Source organism: Sceloporus occidentalis, unplaced genomic scaffold, assembly GCF_023333645.1.
Source record: "Sceloporus occidentalis isolate IW3139 unplaced genomic scaffold, rSceOcc1.0.p SCAF_6, whole genome shotgun sequence".
Lineage (NCBI taxonomy): Eukaryota > Metazoa > Chordata > Lepidosauria > Squamata > Phrynosomatidae > Sceloporus > Sceloporus occidentalis.
The window spans coordinates 81,240,404-81,267,193 of NW_028316986.1; the positions used below are offsets into that span (position 1 = coordinate 81,240,404).

The following is a 26,790-nucleotide window of genomic DNA, read 5'->3' on the forward strand; positions in this document are numbered from 1 at the left end:
CCTAGAAGTTGTCTGGCTGCCCAGATATGGGCTTCAAGACACTCCAATGGCATGGCGTTTACACGCCGCAAGCTGCTAGGGTGTCTTGAAGCCACCCTGGGGCTGGAGTGGGGCCAGAAAAGGCAGCCCTTTCTTGGTCCAAATGGAAGCTATTTGGGCCAGGTTCAGGGTGGATTGGGGCCTTGGTGTGTGTTTGTTGTAGCCCCAATGTGTCTTCAGTGAGGGTGGCTTCAAGCCACCCCTTTCTGGCTGTCTTTTCTGGCCCTTAGTTACTTTTTTGTTCCATGTATCTGGAAAGGGAGCACCTGTGGAATGCCAATCCCAGTAATTTAGCTTACCCCCACACATGAGATCCAGCTCTTAAGGAACTCTTTTATGAAATATAGGCCCGAGACAGACGAGAAGAAAGGGATGGCCAGAGGCCGCCGCCATGCCGCTTGGTGCCGTTATGTACCGGCCCATAGTCAACCTATTTTGTCTATCTCCTTTTCCATCTCAAGATAAATTTCCTGAGACAATAACATTTTATTATTCATTTTACCTTACAAAGCATCCTAACTACATCTACAGTATTTCTATCACAAGTTCTAGTCCTAGGTCACTACTAATTCATTAGCTCACAACTATTCATTACTCCTGATGCATTCTAAATCATGCAAGTACCAAATATTCTTACTAAGGAAGAGAACAAGGGAACAGGAGAGGATGATGTTAAAGCTCACCACAGGTCTCTTTCATGAGCACCATGGTTTTATGTGACTGTTTGAACTAAGTTTGTGTCTATGAAAGGAAAATGCTCTTGGCCTTCCGATATGAATCAAAAGGCATGTAACTGCTTTCCTCCCTATTCCATTTCCTGTTTTTCAGAACCAAGGAAATTGTTGCAAATTGTGCTCAACTACCTCGGTCATAGATACATTACTGAATGTCAGTGATTTCAGAATCCCTCCCCTTCACAAGCCAGTTTTCTGTAAAACTGTGTTTGTCATATATTCTTATCAGACTCTCCAAATATCTATGTCCGACATGGTAAAAACTGAAAGTCAGGGTGTGAGGGTACACACGTAAGTGACTAATACTCACATTATATTGTGTTATTAAACCAAATACCTTTGCAAGCAGAAGTTTCTGTGGGTCTTCTTTCCCTCTTATGTCCATGTCAAAGAAATGACAAACATCTGCAATGAACTCGCAGTGTTTCCTGCTGGCCTTAGAGGCTTGGGTCTTGCTCTCTTCAGATGCATTCAAAAACTTTCTAATAGAATGCAAAACAAAAAATGTATAATTAACAGAACAGATGCACAACAAAGAAAATTCTTACATCAACATTCACAGCTATCCACAGATCAAATTATTTTTCTTTCTGTGCCATATGTTTGCAATATAATTTCTTGAGTACTGTGCAATGACTGGATAAGAGTTTTTTATCATCATTATCAGAATTATTCTCTGTCTGCACATAGCATGCATAAGCTTAACAAGTGAGTCTGGGAATTCATGGTGGCTGTCCGGGATTTGTAGTGCAAAAAAGAAAGTGTGCTATTTGAATTACTATGCAATGAATGATAAACTGTCCAATACACTAGATGCTGTGTTTTGTAATTAAAAGCCACAGTAACCCATGCAGTGGTAATTTCCTGATTACGTTACTGCAGTGCGCTCTATGTAGGACTGCCTTTGAAGACCCTTGGAAGCTGCAGCTCATGCAAAATGCAGTGGCTACACCTCTGACCAGAACATCATATAGCAACAATAGTATACCAATTTTAAAAGAACTGCAGTAGCTTCCAGTCTCAATTCAGGGTTTGAGTAATGACATTAAAAGCCCTCAACAGCTTGGGACTTTGAGACTTGAAAGACTGCTTTCCCCTAAATATCCCTGCCTGAGGTTTGAGAGCTGCTTGGAAGGACCTTTCTCTGTGTCCCATCAGTAAGAGCAATACGTTTTCAGAGGTCATGGGAAAGGGCCTTCTCAGCTGTGGGATCTCACTTATGGAATGCCCTCCCCTTAGAGGCTTGATTGGCATCTACATAGCTGTCATTTTAATGCTAAGTGAAAACAGGGTTACTACTTACAAAAGCCATTAGGACCTAACTCATTTTATACAAACCCTAATATGTACAGTTTTCAATTTTTATAAATTATTTTTAATCTGTGTTCTTTTAAACATTTACATTGTTTAATATGTTTTTAGCCTTCTCTCTTACAGTTTACATTGTTTTAAACTGATTGTGTTGTTTTATTGTACACTGCCCTGAGATCTTCAGATAGTGAATAGAATAGAAATATTTAATAAATAAGATGCAAAAAGATGGAGTTATGTCAGTAATTTCACTGCTTACTGGGGCAATATAAATAGTATTTGGCACAATAATTATCGGATGTCAAATTATACATTAGTGATGTTTTAATTTTAATTACAAAATACAGCATCTGGTATACTGAACAATTTATCATTGATTTTATAGTAATTCAAATAGCACAGTTTCTTTTTTGCACTAGAAATCGCAGACACCCACCATGAATTTGGGCAACAGTCTAGGCAATAGTCTAGCACCTGCAGTCTTAGATTACTCCAACTGCAAGGAGAAGCAAAGCTGAATATCATGAGCATATTGATGGCATTCCAGCCACAAACCTCTTATGTGCTCCTCTAACCATCTCTGCTTTTGGTGAAGACATCTGTTTATTTGATGGCTTTACCTGATTTCTGATTCTTGTTCATTCACTTTCTCCTTTAGTTCCAAATTCTCCTGGAGAACTGCCTGTGTTTTCTGATCCGCTTGTTTTTTCAAAATGGCAACTGTAGCAGATTCCTTCTCAATCTCTTGGAGTCTACTTTGTATAGATATGAGTAAAGAAGATTGCCTAGCATCATTCTCCTTATAGCTTCCAATTTCAGCCTTCAGTTCTTCAACATATACTTCTTTAGCTGTTATTTTGGATTTGAGATCTAAAAGCTGTAAACAGAGATTGATTAGAAAACAGAGAAGCATTATGAGAATTCTAGGAAACATTCTATGTATAGTCAATGGGTTTCACAGCTGGCATCCATAGTTTCTTCTGGCATCTTCAGAGAATCTGGAATTGCTATTTCATTTCTATACAAAAAGGATTTTGAATTTGAATTGACATTCTCACATACCGATGTCATATATATGTCTGTTCCTGGTTTCCACTCCACTATATGCATCTGAGGAGGTAGAAGTCTATGAAAGCTCATGCTGCCAAGTTTATTTCAGTTAGTCTCAGAGGTGTTACAAGATCTCTCTACATACACATGAAATTAAGTGAGGCAGGTAACAATCAAGGGCTTTTTGACAGTGGCACAATAAGAAAGGAATAAATGTCCCAGAGATGATAAACTGGTGTTAGAGATATGAAGCCCTAGATGAAAAGACTGGGGAAAAATCAGGGAAAACTATTTCCCTCCCTAGGAACAAACCTTACCTTTTTCTCCAGTAGAAAATTGGAAATGGGAGGGAGCATTAATTATTTTATATTTTGGGATTAATGAAGTGCTTTTTTCCAGATAAAATTTTACTCACCCAAAACCTTGTAGTATGAAGATTTATATGTAAGATGGTCTATGGCAGTGATGGTGAACCTTTTAGAGGCCGAGTGCCCAAAGTGCAACCCCAAACCCACTTATTTATTGCCAAGTGCCATGTCCCTCTGGCTTTCTAGTAACAAACTCTGGCAAACTCTGTGCTGGGGCGACGGCACATGTGCCCACAGAGAGGGCTCTGAGTGCCATAGGTTCGCCATCACTGGTCTATGGAATTGTGTGCATACTTTAGCTATATACAAAACCAATATCAAATATCATTTCTGCATCTAATGAGTACTATCATTTTTCATGAAAGGAACATGTATATGTGTGCATGTGCCTTCAAGTCACCTGTCGACTTATGGTGACACCATATATTTCATAGAATTTTCTTAGGCAAGGAATACTGAAAAGTTGCTTCGACAGTTATGGAGGCTTAACTGCTCATGGTAATTGTAATTAGTTCAATCTTTTATTAATTTACTTCTTTGTTTAAAGTAATGAGTTATTTCTGTTTTCATTCCACTCATCCACTTTTCAGATGGCAAAAACTAAGACACAAATGGCAAAATGTAAAGTAAGATAGAGTGCAGTAATTTGTGGCTCTTTCTTTAATCAGAGGGTATAGTCACAGTTTTGCCGGTACAAAACTAAGGCTTTTGTATTTTTAAAAAATGTGTTTTAATGCTGGGATGCTCATTAGTTTGGTTTGCTGTTGTTGTTTGTTGTATTTTATGTTGCTTTTGATACTGTGTTTTAATGTTGTAAATTGACTTTGCTTGGTTACTATACACACACAAACAACTTGGTTATTGTGCAGCATATGATTGCTGTAATTAAGTTAAACAAAAAGACCACAGTCACATTTCAATAGGTTGAAAAGAAATACCATCTGACCTATCTGACTCCACAGCAGTAGTTCATTAACAAATCTAGATTCCTGGAGTTGCCTATAAGTGTTATTCTGAATAATGGTGTGCAGGGAGCGTATTAAAACATCTGAACAAAAGTAGAAGCTTCTAACAGTACAAAGCAAATGTTTCAGAACAAAAACGAAGGTAAATGCAAATGGAAATAATTGTTTTTCCAATCTCAGTAAAAGAAACTCTGTTCTAGTGAGCTGAAACTAGATCCAATAAGCACGTAAGCAGAGCATAAGAGTTATCCTATTGTTGGAGTCAGGGAGCAGAGGTTTCTCTTCTATCCTCACTTCCACCCTGGCTACACAACACGAGCCAGGAAGGTCCTAGCTGCAGGTCCATTTTCCAGCTACTGAGCAACTGTAGGTATCTGGCCACATTCACATTGATCTTCTGCATCCAGGGAATATAGAATATGCTGGCAAAACGTCAGAAATAAATTCTTATAGAACATGGCCACATAGCCCAAAACCCCCACAAAAAACAATACAGAATATCTTCCACTCCAGAGTAAGCCTAATTCTTCCTCTTCAGGTGCAGTGTAGCAGTACACTGGGGTCCATCTCTAAACAGAATTGCACCTGGAAGCCCAGACTGCTGGTCTACAGTTCAGACAAGGGGTGTTGTGAAACAAGCTATAGGATACCTCCTTCTGCAATATCCCACAAAGTGCATACACTGGCATATGTCACCTACAGGATCCAGGTGTAAAACTACAATGGTATCATTTAGTAAGTGGCAAGATAGAGAACCAGTGTGGTGTAGAGGATTCAGTGTTGGATTAGGACTCTGGGAAACCAGTGTTTGAATCCCTGACTCAACAATGGAAACCCACTTGCAGCTTTAAAGGAAGGCATGACAAACCTTCTCTGAAGAAATTTTACAATGACAGCACTAGGATGGGTCCACCATATGTTGGCGTCAACGTAAAGGTATGTAACAACAGTAATGAAGAACATAAATTAGGGATGCATATGAAAAAGAGTGAAGAGGTGCAGAAAGTCTTTAAAGCACCTTAAACCTAGAGCTATTTTTAATCAAACAGAATCAATGGATTTTAATGTGAGTCATCTTTTTTAAAAAAAATACAACTTCACTCTTTTAGTTTCAAATATCCAAAGAATGTCAAGTATCATAACTTGCTTGACAGTCTACACTTATGTGGTCCCATTTTGTTGAATACAACACCAACCAGATCAGTGAGAGTTCTTGGACTAAAGTATCTTGCAGTTTTGTTGCTGTTGTTAATTGCCTTCAAATTAACTCATGGTGACCCTATGAATGAGACATCTCCAAGACCCCCTGTCCTCCACTGCTCTGCTTAATTCTTGCAACCCCATACCTGTGACCTCCTTAATAGAGTCCATCCATCTAGCATATGGCCTTCCTCTCTTCCTACTTCACTCCTCCGTTTCCAGAATTATTGTCTTTTCCAATGAGTCACAGAATCATAGGCCGGTTACAAACCGGCATTTGGGACGTCCGGAGGACGTCCCATTTTAAAAAAGGGGCGTCTCTTCTAGACGCCCCTGGGCCTAATACGGACTCCGTCCGTACAAGATGGCGCTGGCCCTTCTACATGGCCGGCGCCATCTTTGCGTATCGGACGCTGAGCATCCGTACGCGTCACGTCCTTTGTGACGTAGCGAGTGCGCCCCTGGCGCCTCGCTACGTCACAAACGCGACTCTAAAAGAAGCTCCATTTTGGAGCTTCTTTTTCAGTCTGCACGGGAGCCGCGCCGTGTGGAGGCTCCGGCTCCCCTGCGGACTAACCGGTGGCGGCGGCAGACCGCCACAAAGCGGCGGTTTGTATCCCGCCATAGAATCATAAGAGTTGGAAGAGACCACAAGGGCCATCCAGTCCAACCCCTTGCCATGCAGGAACTCTCAGTCAAAGCATACCTGACAGATGGCCATCCAGCCTCTGTTTAAAGATCTCCAGGGAAGGAGATTCCACTACACTCCGAGGGAGTGTGTTCCACTGTCGAACAGCCATTACTGTCAGGAAGTTCCTCCTAATGTTGAGGTGGAATCTCTTTCCCTGGAGCTTCCATCCATTGTTCCGGGTCCTGTTCTCTGCAGCAGCAGAAAACAAGCTTGCTCCCTCCTCAATGTGACATCCCTTCAAATATTTAAACAGGGTTATCATATCACCTCTTAACCTTCTCTTCTCCTTGCTAAACATTCCCAGCTCCCTAAGTCAGTCCTCATAGGGCATGGTTTCCAGACCCTTCACCATTTTAGTCGCCCTCCTTTGGATATGCTCCAGTTTCACAATGTCCTTTTTTAATTATGGTGCCCAGAACTGGACAAAGTATTCCATGTGAGGCCTGTCCAAAGCAGAATAGAGTGGCACTATTACTTCCCTTGATCTAGACATTATACCTCTAATGATGCAACCTAAAATTGCATTGGCCTTTTTAGCTGCCGCATCGCACTGCTGACTCATGCTCAATTTGTGGTCTACTTGGGTTCCTAGATCCCTTTCAAACGTAGTCTCATTCAGCCAGGTGTCCCCTATCCTATATCTAGGCATTTTGTTTTTCTGCCATAAGTGTAGTACCTTACATTTCTCCCTGTTGAAGTTCATTTTTTTAGCTTTGGCCAAGCTTTCTAGTCTATTCAGGTCATTTTGAATTTTGATCCTGACTTCTGGAGTATTAGCTACTCCCCCTAATTTGGTGTCATCTGTAAATTCGATGTTTGCCCCTAATTCTGTCATCCAGGTCATTGATAAAGATGTTGATAACACTGGGCCCAGGACAGAGCCCTGTGGGACCCCACTGGTCACTTCTCTCCAGGATGAAAAGGAACCCTTTGGGTTTGGCCAGTCAACCAATTACAAATCCATGTAACGGTTGCCTTGTCTAGCTCACATTTTAACTGCTTGTTTTCAAGAATGTTATAGAGAGCCTTGTCAAAGGTCTTACTGAAATCAAGATTTACTATATCTATGGCATTCACTTCATCTACCAAGCTGGTAATTTTATTTTAAAAAAAAGACATTAGATTAGTCTGGCATGACTTGTTTCTCTGAAACCCATGTTGACTTTTTGTGATTATGGAATTGCCTTCTAGATGTTCACAGACTCTCTGTTCCTTCTTATGATGTGTCCGAAGTATGACAGCCTCAGTTTGGTCATCTTAGCTTCCAGGGAGGTTTCTGTCTTGTTCTGCTCTAGAACCCATTTTTTTAACCTTTTGATTGTCCATGGAATCCTCAGCACTCTTCTCAATCACCACATCTCAAATGATTGATTTTCTTCCTGTCATCTTTCTTAACTGTCCAGCAATCACATCCATACATGGTAATAGGGAATACGATGGCTTGAATGATTCTAACTTTTGTGCTCAGTTGTATACCTTTGCATTTTAGAATCTTTTCTAGTTTTTTAATAGCCACTCTCCCAAGGGCCCGCTCTAGGTATTTGGCCACCCTAGGCGAGAAATATTTTGGCACCCTCCCCCGGTAACCCGTCAAAGTGTAGGAAAAATGTAGGACACAATGTAGGACACAATGTAGGATAAATTGTGGGACGTTTAAGAAAAATGGAGGACATGACCAACTAAAAGCCAAAAACATCAATAAAAAACAATATATTTCATGTTTCTCAGTCATGCTCAAAACGGAAGACATTTTGATATGCCTATCAGCACAACTCCCAAGACCCAAATTCACAACTACTAATTCATTGGGGACAGAAAAAGAGAGAGACAGCTCTCACTAAGATCTCGAATGACCTTTTACAGGCCAAGGCTAATGGCCTCTACTCTGTTCTCATTCTTCTCGATTTGTCTGCAGCCTTTGACACTGTTGATCACTGTCTTCTAGTGGATATACTTTCTGACCTTGGGTTCTCAGACTCTGTTCTTGACTGGTTTAGGTCTTACTTGTCTGGCAGATCTTTTGCAGTAGTTGCAGGGGGTCAGACTTCTTCTCCTGTTCCCTTATCTGTTGGAGTTCCCCAGGGCTCTGTTCTGGGTCCCTTTCTGTTTTCTCTCTACACACTGTCCTTAGGAAAACTCATTAGCTCTTTTGGTTTTTCCTACCATCTCTATGCCGATGACACCCAGCTGTATCTTTCCGCCCCTGACCTTCCTCCAATGCTTCAACAGCAAGTCTCGTCCTGCCTCACAGCTGTCTCGCAATGGATGCGCCATCGGCGTTTGAAGCTCAACATGTCCAAGACGGAGCTTCTTGTCTTTCCCCCTAAGCCCACCCTTCAACACTCTTTTTCTGTCTCTGTGGACAACATTTCTATTCAACCAGTCCAGCAAGCCCGCAGTCTTGGTTTTATCTTTGACTCTTCTCTGTCGTGTATCCCTCAGATCCAGACCACAGCGAAGGCTTGTAGATTCTTTCTGTACAATATTGCCAAAATCTGACCATATCTCTCCGCCTCTACTGCCAAGATCCTGGTCCATGCCCTAGTGATCTCCCGACTTGATTACTGCAACGTCCTCCTGGCTGGGCTTCCTCTTTCTCACCTCCGTCCTTTAATCTCTGTCCAGCATTCAGCTGCACGCATTATCAGTTCCACCCACCGCTCTGACCACATCTCTCCTGTGTTGGCATCCCTTCACTGGCTCCCCCTCCCTTTCCGCATTCAGTATAAGCTCCTGCTGTCGACATTTAAAGCCCTCCATGGACTGGCCCCTCCTTACTTATCTGACCTTCTTTCTCCTCACCTTCCCACCAGGGCCCTCCGTTCTGGTAGTCGAGGTCTGCTGTCCCAGCCCAGGATTTCCTCTGCCCCATCCCGGATTCGCCCCTTTTCACTTGCTGCCCCTCACTCCTGGAACCTTCCCCCACAAGCAAGAGCCATCACTTCTTTAACTAGCTTCAAAACAGAGTTGAAAACCATCCTGTTCAGAGAAGCCTTCCCAGGCATTGCATAATTGTCGCTTACCATCTGATGTTCTTTTAGTGCCTGTTTATCAAACCATTTCCTGTATTGCTATGTATTGTATTTGTATTATCCTACTTGAGAGTATATATTTTCCCTGGATGAAGATTAACTTTCCATTTTGAAGCCAAGCCCTCCCTCCAGTCCATCTGCCTTGGTCCAGGCCTCGGAGGTAGAGAGGAACTGCTGGACCTCTTACCCTTTCCCTCCACCACTCCCTTCTCCTTCTGTGTCATGTCTTTTTAGATTGTAAGCCCGAGGGCAGGGAACCGTCTAACTAAAAAGATTGCATGTACAGCGCTGTGTAAATTTACAGCGCTTCGTAAATAAAGGTTAATAATAATAATAATAATAATAACAGCACATGCAAGGAAGCTTTGAAGCATTCTGAGCATTAGAGCATTTTCTGAGACCAGGGTTCGAATCCTGGCTGAGCCATGCAAACCCACTGGGTGACCTTGGTAAAGTCACACTCTCTCAGCCTCAGAGGATGGCAAGGGCAAACCCCCTCTGAAGAAATTTTGCCAAGAAAACCCCAGGATGAGGTCACCATAAATTGGAAATGACTTGGAGGCACACAAGAGCAACAACCACAACAGAGAAAACTAAATAAATATCACACAAAACTATCTGCATCACTTTAGCCCCAGGCAAGCACCCTTCACTCTCCCCTGGCGCTGCTCATGGCTCTGCAAGGAGCAAAGAGCAGCAAAGCCAGGAAAAGGGCCCTTCGCTCTCTTCCTGGCTTTGCTGCTCTTTGCTCCTTGCAAAGAGCAGCAAAGCCAGGAGAAGAACATAGGGTGCCCTGGCGCTTGCTTGGCACTGTGCACGTGCACACTCCAAGCAAGCACCCTTCGTTCTCCTCCTGAGCAGCAAAGCCAGGAGGAGAGCGAAGGGTGCCCTGGCACTTGCCTGGGGTTGTGCGCATGCATGCTTCAAGCAAACGGAGTGCCGCCCCTAAACTTTTTGCACCCTATGCAACTGCCTATGTTGCCTATATGGATGAGCTGGCCCTGACTCTCCCCAGCCTTAATTTTTTTCTGATTTCCTGACTACAGTCCCCATTTCTAGTAATATTTGCTCCAAGATATGGGAATTCTTTTACTATTTCTATTTTTTCATTGTCTAGGTTGAAGTTGTGAAGGTCCTTGGTGGTCATTATTTTGGTTTTCTTTATGTTCAACATTAAGCCTGCCTTTGCATTTTCTTCTTTGATCTTCCTTAGTAAGTGTTCCAGGTCTTTGAGGTTTTCTGCTAGTACAACTTCCTCTTAATTTTGATATAGGATTTGGCTATGTCAGGGTCCTAGTTCCTGTCTCTGAATCTTACATTAAAATACTAAACATAAAGAGGTGTCAAACTGCAATTTCCAGCTGATCTAGCTAATATAACCAAAGATAAGGAATGCTGGGGACTGTAGTCAATATCTGAAGAACTGCAAGATCCCCATCACTGCTATATATGCTTAACTTGAAGTTAAGTCCCACTCAGTTCAGTGAAACCAGATTTCCTTACTCCTAGGAAAATGAATTAAAGATTACAGTGTTACATTCCAACACATATCTAAGTCTCATCACGTTCATTGGGTTTACTCCTTGGAAAGTAGGTACAGGAGTGAAGCATTAATGTTATGCTCAGGAGGCATTTCTTTATATTTAACAATGGATATAAATAAGAACTGCTGGTTATCAGCATGTATCTGTACACAAGACTCACTTAATAAGAGCCAAAGGTCAGGGTGAGCTGCAGAAAAACTCAGTTCAGGTTAAGGGTTTAAACATGAGAATATAAAATAGACATATACAGAATATCTGCACTGTAGCATTTAAACAGTTAAACATTTATTTGTACAAGACATATAACAGAAGTACTGTCTACAGAATTAGTATAACGGATAAATACAGGAGACTGAAAAGCTTCAGATGTAATAACAAATGTTCACCTTATGTCAAAGTGTTACATTTTCTCTTCAAAATCCTGGGAACTAAACATGCTAACAAGTTGCAATAAAAAAAAGAAAATCACTTTAGACTTAAAAGTTAATTAAACAGATCAAAAATCTGGCAACAACAAATATATTTATGATTCATTATTAATGATTCATGCAGTAAATCTAATGGCTTGTAAACTATGCCTCTTAAAAGAATCTACACCCACAATAAAAGAATAAGACCAAAAAAAAAAAAAAAAAAAACCCCAACCTAAAACCAGCACTTGAATGCATTTATTCTTTCTACAGCGTTAAAGTGTGAACTAAAGCACTCCTACCAGGAACCAATGGGCTGTCCACTAATAAAAACAAAACAAAAAAAGTGAATAAAATTTTAAAGGTAGCAGGACTATGGTCTTATGCAGTACTATTTTGCCATGTCTGTGATTCACAGCTGCAGTATGATGGATATAATAATGGCACTCCTCATGTAGTTTATAATTTTATAACTACACTGAATGCAGTGAGACTTCTAATTAAACATTCACATGATTAGGATGCAAAACAAGTAAATTCTAATGTATCTCTATAAGAAGCATTATATGTGTGTGTGTGTGTATGTGTATGGGCACTTATCATAATAAGCAGAAATAGAAGAAGGAGAACAAGGAGAAGATGAGGAGGAGGATTGCAGGAAAGAAGTAAAATGGTTGGTACTGAAGCAGTACAGTTAGCCCTCCATATCCATGGATTTTTTATTCACGGATTTAAGCATCCACATTTTGAAAATATTTTTCAAATATATAAATTCCAAAAAACAAAGCTTTATTTTGCCATTATATATATGGAACACTACCTTACTGTGCCATTGTATTTAATGGGAATTGAGTATCCATGGATTTTGATATACATCAGGGTCCTGGAACCAAATCCCAGTGGATACCAAGGGCCCACTGTACTAATATCCCAATCCTAAACAAATGTACAGACAGACTAGCATACCTACAGGGAGTATTCAACATACCTGCAGGGAATTACTAAGTAGAATACTTCTATAATTTTTACTGGTGACTGACTTGAAGACCAGAGACCACCTTCCTTTCATTTGCTAGTTAAACTTTTTTTCTGTCCTCAGTCAGACAACACTCCACTTTAACCATCAACCTCATGCAGGTCATATATATTCATACAAGTGTCAGCAGGGTTGTTGTACAGATACATTCAACCTGCAACATTTCTGTTGCGGGGGGGAGCTGCCATATCAAAAAAAAAATCTTGAAATAAAACTACATTGTCTTCTCATTTGCAAATTTATGGTAAGTATGCATCTATTACCAAGAAGTACTGATAGTGGCACATGATCCATCAGAAATCTCTTATTCCAATTTTACTGTGAATACAGATACTACATGTCTAATATATTTAAACAGGATTGAAGGAACATCAGTAGCTGAGTAAAGCAGCTGCAGCAATATGAACTTCGGTAAAGTTCTGAAGCTCTGGAACAAACAAAAATCTCTGGTAGTTGAAGACCAGTGTGTTTTTAAATGGAGTATCTAATAGCATGTATCATTCAGTTAGCCTATGGAATGCTTTGAGTGGATTAGCAAGTGCTTCCAAGCAAGAAGGAATTTCTTTTTCAAACCTTACCTCTGCCTGAGCACATTCATACTTTACTAGGAGTGCTGCAAGTTCACTGCGGGCTGTTTCTGCTGCATTACGATAGTGGCAGAGTTGTTCTCGAGTGGCAGGGATATCCGAGAGGGAATAATTATGAATACCCTGTTTTTTGAAAAAGAAAATACTCAGGATCAAAGGCAAAGAATTCAGACTCATTTTTCATTTTTATTGTTTTGTTTAGTTTCAGAAATAAACCCTTTCCATTATTGTGTTAAGAGACAATAATTACTTGGACAGCTTTAGAACTAGCATGTTTGTACAATACTATGGATAACCTTTACCAGGGAAAGAATGGAACAGTGAAACACTTATTTCTTCTCCAGGATTAATTTGGGGTCCTTGATACCACTGACTATGGTATCTCCTTTCAGACTTGGAGGCAGTGCCATTGCTGTTCTGTTTGTTTTTGGAGAGATGGGCACAAGGAATGGTACCAAAGGATTTTTGGTCTATTTTATGGGTTATTTTTGTGCTCTATCTTGACCAGTAGACTTTTCAGTATCTTCATGAAACTACTGTGAGGGACCATTTGGGCTAAGATGTCATCACTGTATGGACAAAACTAGTTTTCCAAGGAGACAATGGAAACCTTAACACATTTCTAGAGGTAACTGTAGGATTGATATGGGGAACTAAACATAGGGATGCCATAACCCGGTGGCCCCCATGACAAACCCGCTTTTGGAGGCCCCCTCCCGGTCCCGGTCCAGTTTGGCCCCCGGTTCGGGGCCCGCACGGCGCCAACCCACCTTCCCCTGCCTCCCTGCATGGCCATGCCACCCACCTCCTCCTCCGTTCCAGGCCTTGTGGAGGAAACAAAGGAGGAGGCGGGGGGGAGGCGGGGGAGGGTAGCAGGGAGGTGGGGAGGGGGGCGCGGGTGCGCACAGGAGGCGCACCTCCTTCTCCTCCTCCTCCTCCTCCTCCTCCGTTGCAGGCCGCGCCAAGCGGAGGAGGAGGCAGAGGTGCCTGCCTGGCTTGGTGCTCCTTGCGTGCGCGCGTGCGTGTGCCAGGGCAGCAGGCACTGGTAGGCAACCACCCACCGCCTCCTCTGCCTGGCACGCCTCCATGCTGGGCACTTTCTTGAGCCCGGGAGGCGGAGGCTGAGGCGGAGGTGGGTGGCTGCCTGCCTTCTGCCTTGACGCTGTCTCCCAGGCCCCAGGGAGGCCTTGGAAGCGGCCTCCTCCAAGCCTTCCCTGGGGCTTGGGGGACGCTGTCTCCCAGGCCCCAGGGAGGCCTTGGACAAGGTTTTAAAATGTAGGACCTTTTTTTTTTTAATTTCCTGGCAAGGAAATAAAAAAAAAAGGTCCTACATTTTAAAACCATGTCCTACATTTTTCCCGGTTTGGAGGCCGTCAGGGATGGCAACCCTAGCTAAACAAGACTAAAGTGCTCTTCACAGGAAATACTGCCTATTTGGATGCATTTTTGTACCTGGTTTTAGGCAGGATGGCATTCCTCCCCAAAAGCCACATGTACAGTCTAGGGGTTATTCTGGCCTGGTGCTACCTGTGGAGGTGTGCATTGTCCCTCCTAAGGCTTAGTTAATGACAGTAAGAGCTTTAAGACAGACTATGTTAGTGGTGGGTTCACGACTGGTACCACCCACCACTGGAATGTAACCCACAAAATCCTCTCTGAACATACACATACCCTCCATACACATACTCTCCAGTATTTCACAGATGAAAACCAGGGTCGTCATGCTGCTTCTTCTCCTAAGTGCAGTGACTTCTATTGAAATCATTATCATGGTTATTCCTGTTTCCATCATGTACCTGCATCTGCCATCACTGCTACTATCATCTCCTCTTCCCACTCTCTCCCAAGTCCTGTCCAAGCTGTTGCTGTTGCTTCTCAAGCACCCAATTGCTTGGCTGTGGAAGTGGCAAGTGGTTGGGCTGGCCTGAAGCAGAAGTATCACCAGATCAGGCAGCTATTCCAGAGTGGATAGTGAGACATTGCCGGTCAGCATGGTAGGTGAAGGGGTTAGATCAGGCCGGGGAGCATGAGGATTTCTTGGACAGAGCAGAGAAGATGGTCCTGTTTAAGGAACCCAAAGGGGATGTCCCTAGGGAAGATGTCAGCTCCCATACACATGAGGCTGACAGTTGAGAGGAATGTGAGACATAGAAGTAGAAGGACCAGGGATCATTGTGTCAGTTTGGAGCTGCACAATCGATTTGAAGATCTGCCCCTTATCACTGATGACGAGGGGTAGCAAAAAGAATAGCAGTCCTCAGAGAATGTGCATGAGACCTTGGGAGGTTCAGCACATGGAATGGCCTCTATCAAACCTCAGAGGATGTGTGCAGGGGTAGTAAGGGATTCCTTGCTGAGGGATACAGAATCAGTAGTTTGTGCACTTGACAAGATGTCTCGAGAGCTGTACGGTCTTCCTGGGGCAAACAATGTAACAGAGAGGATGACAAGACTCGCCAAGTCCACTGACTCCCTTCCTTTTGGCCCATATGAGAACCAATGATACTGCAAGGCATAGCCTTAAGGGTATAATAAGGGATTATGAGGCTCTGAATAGGAAGCTGTAGGTGTAACAGAAATTTCAGGAAACTTAAATTTCTAGGATTTGCAGAGCAATAGGATTGGCAAGAGGACCTAGTAATTGAAAATCCATAAGTTTATTTCCAATTGTCGACAAAGGAAAACAATGAACTCAGTGGAATTCAAGTTCCAAAAGCTGAGACCCCGAACAAGACAAAATGGCTCTTTTTATATTATTCAAGACAAAGAAGCTTCTTCAATACACCTGATTGGCTAATTACAATTTAAACATACAGAATTCTTACAATCAGAACAGAAATACATGCATACATTAAAACTGCATCATCACTCCTTACCCCCTCCTGTAGCCTTCCTCCTAACCTTGCTTCTGAATGTCAACTATGTGTCCTTATCTCAGTAGTTTATGTTATGTCTTTTTACTGGTGCCAGCTTCCATCCAGGTCAAGATGCACTCCTTATTCCTTTGCTCTAGTTTTTCTAAACTCCAAGCCTTTATTTCAAAAACCATCTCTCTGGCTGACAAAGGTGACTCCATCTTTCTATAGCTTTTATTTCAACAAGGAATATTTCCACCACAAAGGGTCTGGATGCACAGGTAGTTATTTCATCTGTCCTTCCAGTGGATGTGCACAGCCCAGGAAGAGAGAGAAGAATAGTAGAGGTGCTGCAGATGGTGCTGCCAGGAACAATATGGTTTCATGGAGGTGGACTTCAGACAAGTGAGTTGCACCTCACAGCAGTAGGTAGGAACATTTTAGATAGGAGTCTGAAAGATCTGATCAGGGGGGCTTTAAACTAAGTTATGTGGGAGAGGAAAACAGTCTTCTCGAGGTCAGGAGTACATCAAGTGCTGGAGACAACAGCCCAAAGGTTATACAGAGAACAAGGCAAACAGCACAAAAATCAAGTGGGAAAGGAAAAATAGCCCAAGAACCCAACAGTGGGAACATGGGAAATAAACAGGATGAACTTGAACTCTTAGCACAGCACAGCAAATATGATATAATAGGAATCACTGAAACCTGGTGTGATGAGTCTCATTACTGGAATGTAGTAATAGAGGAGTGACTCTGGGCAAATCACATTCTCTCAGCCTCAGGGGAAGGCAGTGGCAAACCTCCTCTGAACAAATCTTGCCAAGAAAAACCCATGATAGGGTTGCCTTAAGCTCACCATAAGACAGAAACAACTTGAAAGCCCACAACAACAACAAGAATAGAGGGGTATAACCTATTTCAGAGAAACAGACTGAACAGGAAGAGAGAAGGAGTAACATTATGAGCTGTATTGGATCCCTTCTGGGAGAAAGGAGGTATATAAATGAAGTAAATAAACATAAATTGTACAATAAGGATTTGTACAACTGTGAACTATAGCAAAACCTTTAGTTGTATATTTCACAAAAAGCTATGGAATGTTCTCAAAAAAAAAAAGGAAGTATCACTATATTTGATAGTCAAAGACTTCCCATACCTTGGATAAACATTGATCAGAACAGAGATTATAGTCAGGAAATTAGAAGATGATGGATTGGGAAAGACAGCTATACATTAGCACACTAATAATAATAATTTTTGTTTTTGTTTTATTTTTTATATATACCGCTATTCCAAAGATCATAGCGGTGAACAGCAAGTAAGCAAATTAGCAAGTAAGCTAATTTGCCCCCAACAGTCTGGGTACTCATTTTAGTGACCTCGGAAGGATGCAAGCCTGAGTCGAGCTTGGGCCCTTTGCTGGTCTTACTAATATAGTGCAGCTATAGTGCAGCTATATAGTGCTTACTAATATAGTGCAGCTATTCCACTTTTACTGCTCTGGGAGGGTGCATTCTGGGATTTGCAGTTTAGGAAATGGCATTTAGAATTCTCAGCCAGAGCTCTTAGGCCTCACTGAACTACAACCCTCAGAATGCAACAGGAAGCAGCCAGAGCAGTAAAAGTGGAATAGCATCACTATAAGAGTGTTGTGCAGTAATCAAGCAATGGGACAAAGATGGACATTAAAGTGAGGATTGTCCAAGCCATTGCATTCCAAACCTGAATCCTAAGGATGGTCCCTGGTGATATCATTAAGCATTATGCATTAAGCACCAACCACACTTACTCTTACTTTGTCACTGAAATACATACATATATGTATATGTCTGTGCATGCATGCATGCATATACAAACAAATACATACTTTCCTATTTATAAATTAAGACAGAAATCTTAGATAAATGGGCTGCTCCCAGATCAAGATGAAATAAAGGGATCCTTCCTTTCCATTTACTCAGGGAAATGGGATAAGGTACAATTACCATTACCAAAAGGTGGATGCAGAGTAGAGTGGAGGGTGAGTCCTGGCACTACAAGGGCTGGGAGGGATGGATCAAGCTAACTAGGCAAATGCATAGTTCTCTGGAGAGTATTTGCAAGTTGGAGCAAGAAATCAGTTAAGCCTTGCAAATTATAGCTGCTGTTGAGTTGGAAATTTGCACACAGCCTTTTCCTCTTGCCTGAAGCTGAGCCAATCAATACTTTAGAATTTGCACCCTTGTCTTTTACCTGTAGATGATCCATGAAAACTAGAGATTTGGTGCTAGGCCCTGAGATATAGCAACCCTAATTTTATAAGTATTACTCAGAATATACCATATACCCACTTAGGTTTTTTATATAACTGGATAATTAACATATGTTCCTTGAGGCGTACACAAAACAAAAACATTTAAAAAGCAATACAAAACTATCAAAGCCAGAATACAATTAAAACAGTTTCTCAGAATTATTGCTTTATGTTGTTATTTATTGCTATTTAATTGAAATCACACACTAGCAGATGTTCCAGGAAAATGAAGAACTAAAATAAAAATTTAAAATACATACATACTCTACATGTTTTGGATTTCTTTTGTTATAATTGACTGCAACCAGAATTTGGGAGGGCCTTTTGTGCGGTCATATGTTTCTCTTGCTCAATTCTGCAGTGTCAGAATCCTGACTATTCTTTCCATTCTCTGAGAACAACTGCAGGGATGTAGCTAGGATTATAGGAAGCGGGGGGGGGGGGGGTCCAGACTAAGTGCCACCATTATAATGGGGCTTGGGTGTGGTGGCGCAGCAGCACACCCCATTCATTTTTCTAATGGAAGGGGGGGTCCGGACCCCAAGAACCCCCCCCCTTGGCTACATCCCTGACAACTGGTAATACTTATCCCAAAAATCCTAATTCTCTTAAATGAAGCAAAAATGTGGAAGTGGGAAACTGAAACAAATCAAAGCTATTTCTTCTGAGACAAGCTTCCAACATGATGTCTGAGCATGTGTTCCACGGTTTCTTTGAATAAAATTAAGCATAGCCTGTTTTAGGAACAGAACTGTAGTTAACCCTAGCATGAAAGTATACACAGTGTAACTATGATTAAATGGTTAGAGAAATCTGGGAATAATTTTTGTGTACGGTTCAAATAACAGCAAAGAAACATCCAAGAAAAATTCCAAATTTATCTTGAAGAGCTTCATTCACCTTTTGTCATAAATAAGGGGATTGTTAACAGGTCTGTGTGAATGTATGTTGGTTTTATTTGCTTACACTCAGAGCTAAGAAACATTGGAGTTAGTGCTCACATGTTAACATGAAATTGTTTAAATTAAATTCATTCTCTTTTGAAAATTGAGAAAAAATTATAAACTATGGGCCTGAACAGACAGGCCAAAATAAAGCTGCTTTGAGTCATTTTGGAGACATGCTGTTTAAATGATGCATGCATCCTAAGAGGCCAGAAGCCACGCCAAAGCCATGCTCCAATCCTAAAAAGCCATGCTCCAGTCCTTCCAGCCTCTTAGGACACATGCATCATTTAAATAGCATACCTCCAAAGTGACCCAAAGCAGCTTTACTTTGGCCTATCTGTTTGGGCCCTCAGTTACAAAATCAGTTCTTTACTATTAATGTATTAGTTTAAAACAATTAAATTAGCATTATTAAAAATAGTAAAAAATGGACCAACCTCCCCCCGCAAAAATTATCCCAACAAAGTGATCAATTAAGTCTAAACAAGAAAGTTCACTGTTACTCAAAAATCGAATATATGATATTTAATTATTAAAATAACAAACTTTAAAATTGTTTAAAGTAAAACGAGAACCCAACAGTAGGAGGGAAAAAATAGCACAAGAACCCATGGGAGCATGGGAAATAAACAGGATGAACTTGAACTCTTAGCACTGCAAAGCAAATATGATATAATAGGCATAACTGAAACCTGGTGGGATGAGTCTCATTACTGGAATGTAGCTCAAATTTTTTAACATCCTTTGGATAATACATTGATTTTAATAAATTATAGCTATATAAATTACAGGTACAGCTATATTTCTATAGCTGTTTATGATCTAGCCTGCAAAAGTCATAAGCATCCCATAACGCTAATTATCCCTTCCAATATTTTTTACACAAGCCTTGTATTTAACTATTCACCTGGGGCCCTATACATTTCATAGAATCATAAAACTGTAGCCCTCCCTTCAGCCACCATCTTGAGGGATAGAGAGGCAGGCTAGCTCCAAGAAGCCAAGTCCTCCCTCCAGTCCATCTCCCTTGGTCCAGGCCTCGGAGATAGAGAAGACTGCTGGACCTCATCCCCTTCCCCACCACCACTCCCTTCTCCTTTTGTGTCGTGTCTTTTTAGATTGTAAGCCTGAGGGCAGGGAACCATCTAATTAAAAAGATTGTATGTACAGCGCTGTGTACATTTACAGCACTTTCTAAATAAAGGTTAATAATAATAATAGTTGGAAGAAACCACAAGGCCATCCAGTCCAACCTCCTGCCATGTAGGAAATGATAATCAAAGCATTCCTGACAGATGGCCATCCAGTCTCTGTTTAAAGACCTTCAAGGAAGGAGACCCCACCATGCTCCCAGGGAGTGTGTTCCACTGTCAATCAGCTCTTACTGTCAGAAAGTTCCACCTAATATATTGGCATCATCCTATTGAATCCTTAGCGAGGCACTAGAGCTCTCTAGCAAATTGTTAACTGCTGACAAGTCAACTTTTACTTATGGCAACACTATGAATGAGAGACCACCTTGTCACCCTGTCATCAACAGTCCTGCTCAGATCTTGCAAATTCAGCACCCTGGCTTCCTTGACTGAGGGGTGAAACAGACGAGCAAAATAAAGTGGCTTCCACTTGCTTTGAAGGCAGGACATTTATATGATGCACAACTTGAAAGTAGGTGAAAACTGAAAGGTAGATGTGCCCTGGGGCTAAAAACCAGAGCCCCCCCAAAAAAGCCAGGATACTCCAGCTTAGCTCAGAAAATGTGCATGTTCATGCCTGCATATAAACAGCCTTGTGCCAGTGTGAAGCTGCAGCAAAGCAAGCAAGCAAGCAAGCAAGCAAGCAAGCAAATAAATAAATAAATAAATAAATATAAAATAAAGTTCAACTTTATGGATGTAATTACAACGTACACAAACCAGACAGTTCAACAGGGGAGCATGGGATGAACTGGGGTGAAGGGGCCATGTATGGGGGATTGTGCTTTGCCAAAATACCACTCGCACACTGATGTACTGATGCCCTGTACGGGGAAACCATCACACATGCAACTACGTAGCCGATCAAAGGGGCAAACATCCAATGTACATCCCTTTGATTTCTTGATTTCAGAGCATATCTTGATTTCAGTAAGACCTCAGACAAGGTTCCCCATGACATTCTTGCAAACAAGCTAGTAAAAATGTGGGCAGACAACGCAACTGTTAAAAGCATTTGTAATTGGTTGGTTAACTGAACCCAAAGAGTGCTTAGCAATTGCTCCTCTTCATCCTGGAGAGATGTGGCCAGTGGAGTGCCCCAGGGTTCTGTCCTGGGCCCAGTGCTTATCAACATCTTTATCAACGACTTGGATGAAAGAATAGGTGGCATGCATATCAAATTTGCAGATGACACCAAATTAGGAGGAGTAGAGGAAAGGGTCAAAATTCAAAATGACCTTAATAGATTAGAAAGCAGGGCCAAAGCTAACAAAATGAATTTCAACATGGAGAAATGTAAGGTACTGCACTTAGGGCAGAAAAGTGAAATGCATACATATAGGATGGGGGGCACCTGGCTTAATAAGACTTTGTGTGAAAGGAATTTAAGAGTAGGGATGTAAAGAATATTCTCCAAAATTCGAAAATTAGTAGAAATATGTCTAATTCGAACATTTCGAAAGCATTTTATAGAGAAGAAATTCTGATCACTTCTTGATCATGAGTAAGAATTGTGATTTTTAATCATTTCCAAATGAAGTGAAGAGACAAAACTTTCAGCTGACAATGGCCGGGATTTGGGGTATTTTGCGTATGAAAAGCTACCATTCATCCTGGGTTTTACCAGAGGCTATTTCCTTTGTTAGGGTGATTCCCCCCCCCCATCTTTGCTCACTCACAGCTTTACTTTGAAAAACAAAAGAGAACAAAAGGGGAGGCATTTTGTGTGCTGGTGGTAGATAAGACATTCTGTCCTTTATGCCATGCTCTTTTTGGATGCATCACACACTCTTATTCATGGATATTTTGAACTCACCTTGCCATATATATATATATATATATATATATATATATATATATATATATATAAAAATGCAAAATAAAAGTAGGTTTGCCTTAGCATCACCTTGAGAGAGCTGGAGAGAGGTTTGTCATGCCCTGCCTCTGAGGCTGAGAAAATGTGCACTCTCCTTGCCTATTATTATTATTATTATTATTATTATTATTATTATTATTGCATGACCTTAGCATCACCATGGGAGAGGTGCAGAGAGAGAGAATTGGTCATGCTCTGCCTCTGAGGCTGAGAGAATGTGACCCTCACAAAAGAGAAGAAGGGGCAGGGTGGGGTGCATGGCAGGAATTCTGCCATGATGGATAAAACCTAGCATTCGAAGGGACTCCATGGGGTCATCCAACCACCCCCCTCTTCTACCATAAAGGAATACCTAGGAGTTGGAGTTGAAGCCGAGAGCATGTCAATTGCCCAAGGTCAGCCAGTGAATTTCTATGGTGAACTGGGAGGCTAGAGTCCTGATCCCAGCTCAGCCATGTAAATCCACAGGGTGACATTGGGAACGTCACACTCTCTCATTCATGGATATTCTGCACTCTCCTTGCCAATTACTATTATTATTATTAATTGAAGTATTCCCTGCTAAAGTCTTCTTCTCATTCCTTTTTCAGAGCAAAGGTGTGAAATGATCAATCATGGGGGAGGGTGCCTGGTTTCCTTTCATTCTACTGCTTTGTCATCATCATGAATTATGATGGCTCTGCCCTTTGGTTTTGTTTCATTTAAAGAAAGCCTCTTTAAATGATAAAGTTACCATTTATTTATTTATATATTCTGTGATTGGTTTGCTTTTGGGCAAGGATTGTTCAGAATGTCCCTGAGGCTGAGACAATATGACTTACCCAGGGTCACCTCTGGATTTACGTGGCTGAGCTGGGATTAGCACTCTGATGATAATAATAATAATAATAATAATAATAATAATAATAATAATTTATTTATTTATGCCCAACTCTTCAGCCAAAAGGCTATCAGAGCAGCTTACAAATTGCTAGACATTTCCCTGCCCTCAGGCTTCCAATCTAAAGGGACAAGAAACAAAAGGAGAAGCGAATGGCAGGGGAAAAGTTCAGCAGATCTTCATTCTCCCACATTCTCTTTTGTGAGGGTCACATTCTCTCAGCCTCAGAGGCAGGGCATGACCAACTCTCTCTCTCTCTGCACCTCTCCCATGGTGATGCTAAGGTCATGCAATAATAATAATAATAATTGGCAAGGAGAGTGCAGAATATCCATGAATGAGAGAGTGTGACTTACCCAATGTCACCCTGTGGATTTACATGGCTGAGCTGGGATCAGGACTCTAGCCTCCCAGTTCACCATAGAAATTCACTGGCTGACCTTGGGCAATTGACATGCTCTCGGCTTCAACTCCTAGGTATTCCTTCATGGTAGAAGAGGGGGGGTGGTTGGATGACCCCATGGAAACCCTTCGAATGCTAGGTTTTATCCATCATGGCAGAATTCCTGCCATGCACCCCACCCTGACCCCTGTCAGACATGTAGTCTGACAGGGGTCAGACTACATGTCCTCTAGGATCCCATGTTTTCCTATATATTACTTCATAGCAGAAGGGGGTTGGACTGGATGGTCCTGGAGGGTCCCCTCAACTCTACCATTTCTTGTTGGAGCTTCAATCACAGTTTATTTGTTGAGACTGGGCTTTTTTCCCCCTTTTGTGTGTGTGCCTTCAGGTTTTTTTAAGCATGGGAATGTTCTTTAAACATCTGCCAAACTTCCTTTTCACATGGTAATTGAGTTTGAAATGCAAAGTAATTAGCGTAATTATTCGACTTGTCTTTTATTGTCATTTGAGAAATCTGTGAAAAATATTTCTCTAGCTGCTGAAAGGGAGAGAAGAAATCACCTTTTGAAAGGGGGACTTGTAGAACGAATATTTATTTTAAAAAATCTCATCAAGTTCTCAATGAATGAGAAGAAAAACATGGGTTTCTCAAATCACTATTTAGGAGTCCTAGTAGACCACAAGTTGAACATGAGTCAACAATGTGAGGCAGCAGCTAAAAAGGCCAATGAAATTCTAGGCTGCATCAATAGAAGTACAGTGTCTAGATCAAGGTTTTGGACCACTTTGGGGGTGTGTAACATGTAAACTGCTTTGATGTTGTGCGCCAGAATCCGTTTTATTTGGCCTGTCTGTTCTGGGCCATGACCATTATATTTATTTCTTAAAGTTCAACTGAAACCTGCCTTTACATTTTCTTCTTGTACTTTCTTCAGTAAGTGATCAAAGTCTTTGCCAGTTTCTGCTAATACAGTTGGCCCTCAGTATCCATGGATTCTTTATCCACAGATTCAATCATCCACTTTTTGAAAATATTTTAAAAATAAATAAATTTCCAAAAGTAAAGCTTGAATTTCCCATTTTACAAAAGGAACACCATCTTACTGTGCCATTATATTTCATGGGACTTGAGCATCCACAGATTTTGGTATCCACAGGTGTCCTGGAAACAAAACCCAGCAGATACCAAGGACTCATTGTAGTATGGCATCATCTGCGTATCTCAAATTGTTGATGTTCCTTCCTCCAGTTTTCATATCTTCTTCCTTTGAATCTAATCTGTGTACAGTATTTTTGGCATACAAGTTAAACCACTACAGTTATATAATTTAGCCTTACCTGACCACCTTGCCAATTGGAAACCATTCCATTTCTCTGTATTCTTCCCTGTACTCTCGTCCTGAGTACAGTACACATCAGAACAATAAAATGTTGTGGACACCCATTTCTTTAACAGCAATCCAGTTTTTTACCATCTACACAATCAAAGGAATTAATGCAATGGTCCTGTGGTTATTGCAATTCCTGATATCTCCTTTCTTAGGGACAGGAATGTATATTAAGTATTTCCAAACAGTGGACCATCGTTTTGTTTTACATATTTGATGACAAAATTTAGTTAAAACTAGAGTAGATTCTGAAGATGATGCGATGAAGGGGGGAAAGCCGGGAGTAAAAGGCATGCTCCTGGCAAGGTTGTGCAATCGCGCTGAAGATTTCAGACATTTCATGCTTATCCAGGACTTAACCCATGAAGATCCAGGAATGCTCCAGCAACAAACCATTCACAGGGAAGTCCCAGGAATGGTTTGTTGCTGGAATTGAACATTCCTGGATCTTCACTGGTTAAGTCCTGAATAAGCATGACGTCGTCTGAAAATCTTCAGCACGATTGTGCATCTTTGTTGGGAGTATGCCTTTTTCTTCCCCAATTTTTCCCTGTCTGATAATCTTGTAAGTCTCTGTAGCTTGGAGCAGCTCTGTTGGTATGCCCATCTTTCCTAGTGATTTATTTCCTCCTAGTGCCCTAAGTGCAGCTTCCCCTTCACTTTCTAAAATTGTAGGTTCATCTTCAAATGCTTCTTTTTTGAATGATTTCTTCTCTAAACTGCAAATCACAGGATTTTATAGGATGGAACCAAGGTAATTAAAGTGGAATCATAGTGCTATAAATGTATAGCATGAAAGGGCCACTGGTAAACAAAGGCAATAAGAATTCCATCCAGTAAGTGGATTGGCAGAAGATTGTGTCCCTTACACAAAATGGCAAAAACAAGGTTTGCTTTTTTTTTAAATTCTGTTGTTGTTGTTGTTTTATATTTTGAAATAGACTAGTGGATGGTTGAATCTGTGGATGCAGAATCCATGGATATGGCGACATATATTATTTTGTTGGTCCTCTACCAGCTTGCTTAATTTGTGTGTCGGCTCAAGAGGCACAGAAGCCCCTGTTTCTGTAGTGAGCCTGATTGTTAGAATAGGGTTTTTTTAAAAAACAAGACTGTGACTCACTGCTGGGCCCAGACAGGTGCTTCTTGTCCTCTGCTGCTATCATGAAATCATCACACAATGACTTCACTAGCTATTTAGCAGGCTAACAATAAAGATGGATTGCAGGCAAGTAACTTTTGTGGTCTTATTTACAAGGCTGGAACATACACAAATGGCATGGTGTTTACTGACCTTGCATTTGCCTGAGTTATGATTAAAGCAATGTATTTTCAACAACAAGAGACCGAAGAAAAAGTTTGTGCTTCGTAGTTTTACATCGAAGTCTTGCCAAGTATTCTGTTAAGAATGTATTTCATCGAAGTAGTTTGAAGCTTGGATTGTTTTCTCCACTGTTACAGATATTATTAAAACAGCTCGCAGCCAAAAAATAAAAAGCAAATATATAAAAATAACATCTGTTCACAACAAACTGCCTCAGAAAATGTGTGGGGCTTATCTATTTGATTGGATGAGCTGTAGTATTTCTCGTATTCTCTACTCATCGGGCATTTTTGTGATAATTAAATCTAATTCACAACTCCAGTCAATGTTTTAAAAGCATTATCCCTCATCCAAATTACACTGGAAAATATCCCCCTTCACCCTTCCCTGTGTGTTTGTCTTGAAATCATGTCTTGTCTGGCTTTTATGGCCAGGAATTTTTATTTCATGTTTTTTAGGACGTGGCTCTGTAAGAAATATGCTCATTCTGGCATCTCTTTGTACTAAGGCACCACCTGCTGTTTGCAGAATGCATTGCCATGTTTAACAGTTACCCAGTGGCCTTAACAAAAAAAATTCAAAAGCAAGAGTTTATCAATATGTGAACAAACATGGAAATAAATAATGGGGCTAGGCAAAATATATAACATGATATCAA

At 41.1% G+C, this 26,790-nt stretch overlaps 1 protein-coding gene across 1 annotated transcript in view; it reads right to left on the minus strand.

The window, feature by feature from the left end:
* Nucleotides 1–14,055, minus strand: part of CCDC170 (coiled-coil domain containing 170) — a 59,896-nt gene extending 45,841 nt beyond the window's left edge. The window contains exons 1-4 of the mRNA XM_089529467.1: nucleotides 14,029–14,055; nucleotides 12,959–13,090; nucleotides 2,705–2,961; nucleotides 1,111–1,255 (exon numbers count right to left, since the gene is read on the minus strand). Of these exons, the coding sequence (XP_089385593.1) occupies nucleotides 1,111–1,255; nucleotides 2,705–2,961; nucleotides 12,959–13,090; nucleotides 14,029–14,055 (561 nt within the window). The remainder of the gene's footprint in view (nucleotides 1–1,110; nucleotides 1,256–2,704; nucleotides 2,962–12,958; nucleotides 13,091–14,028) is intronic.
* Nucleotides 14,056–26,790: the final 12,735 nt, after the last annotated feature.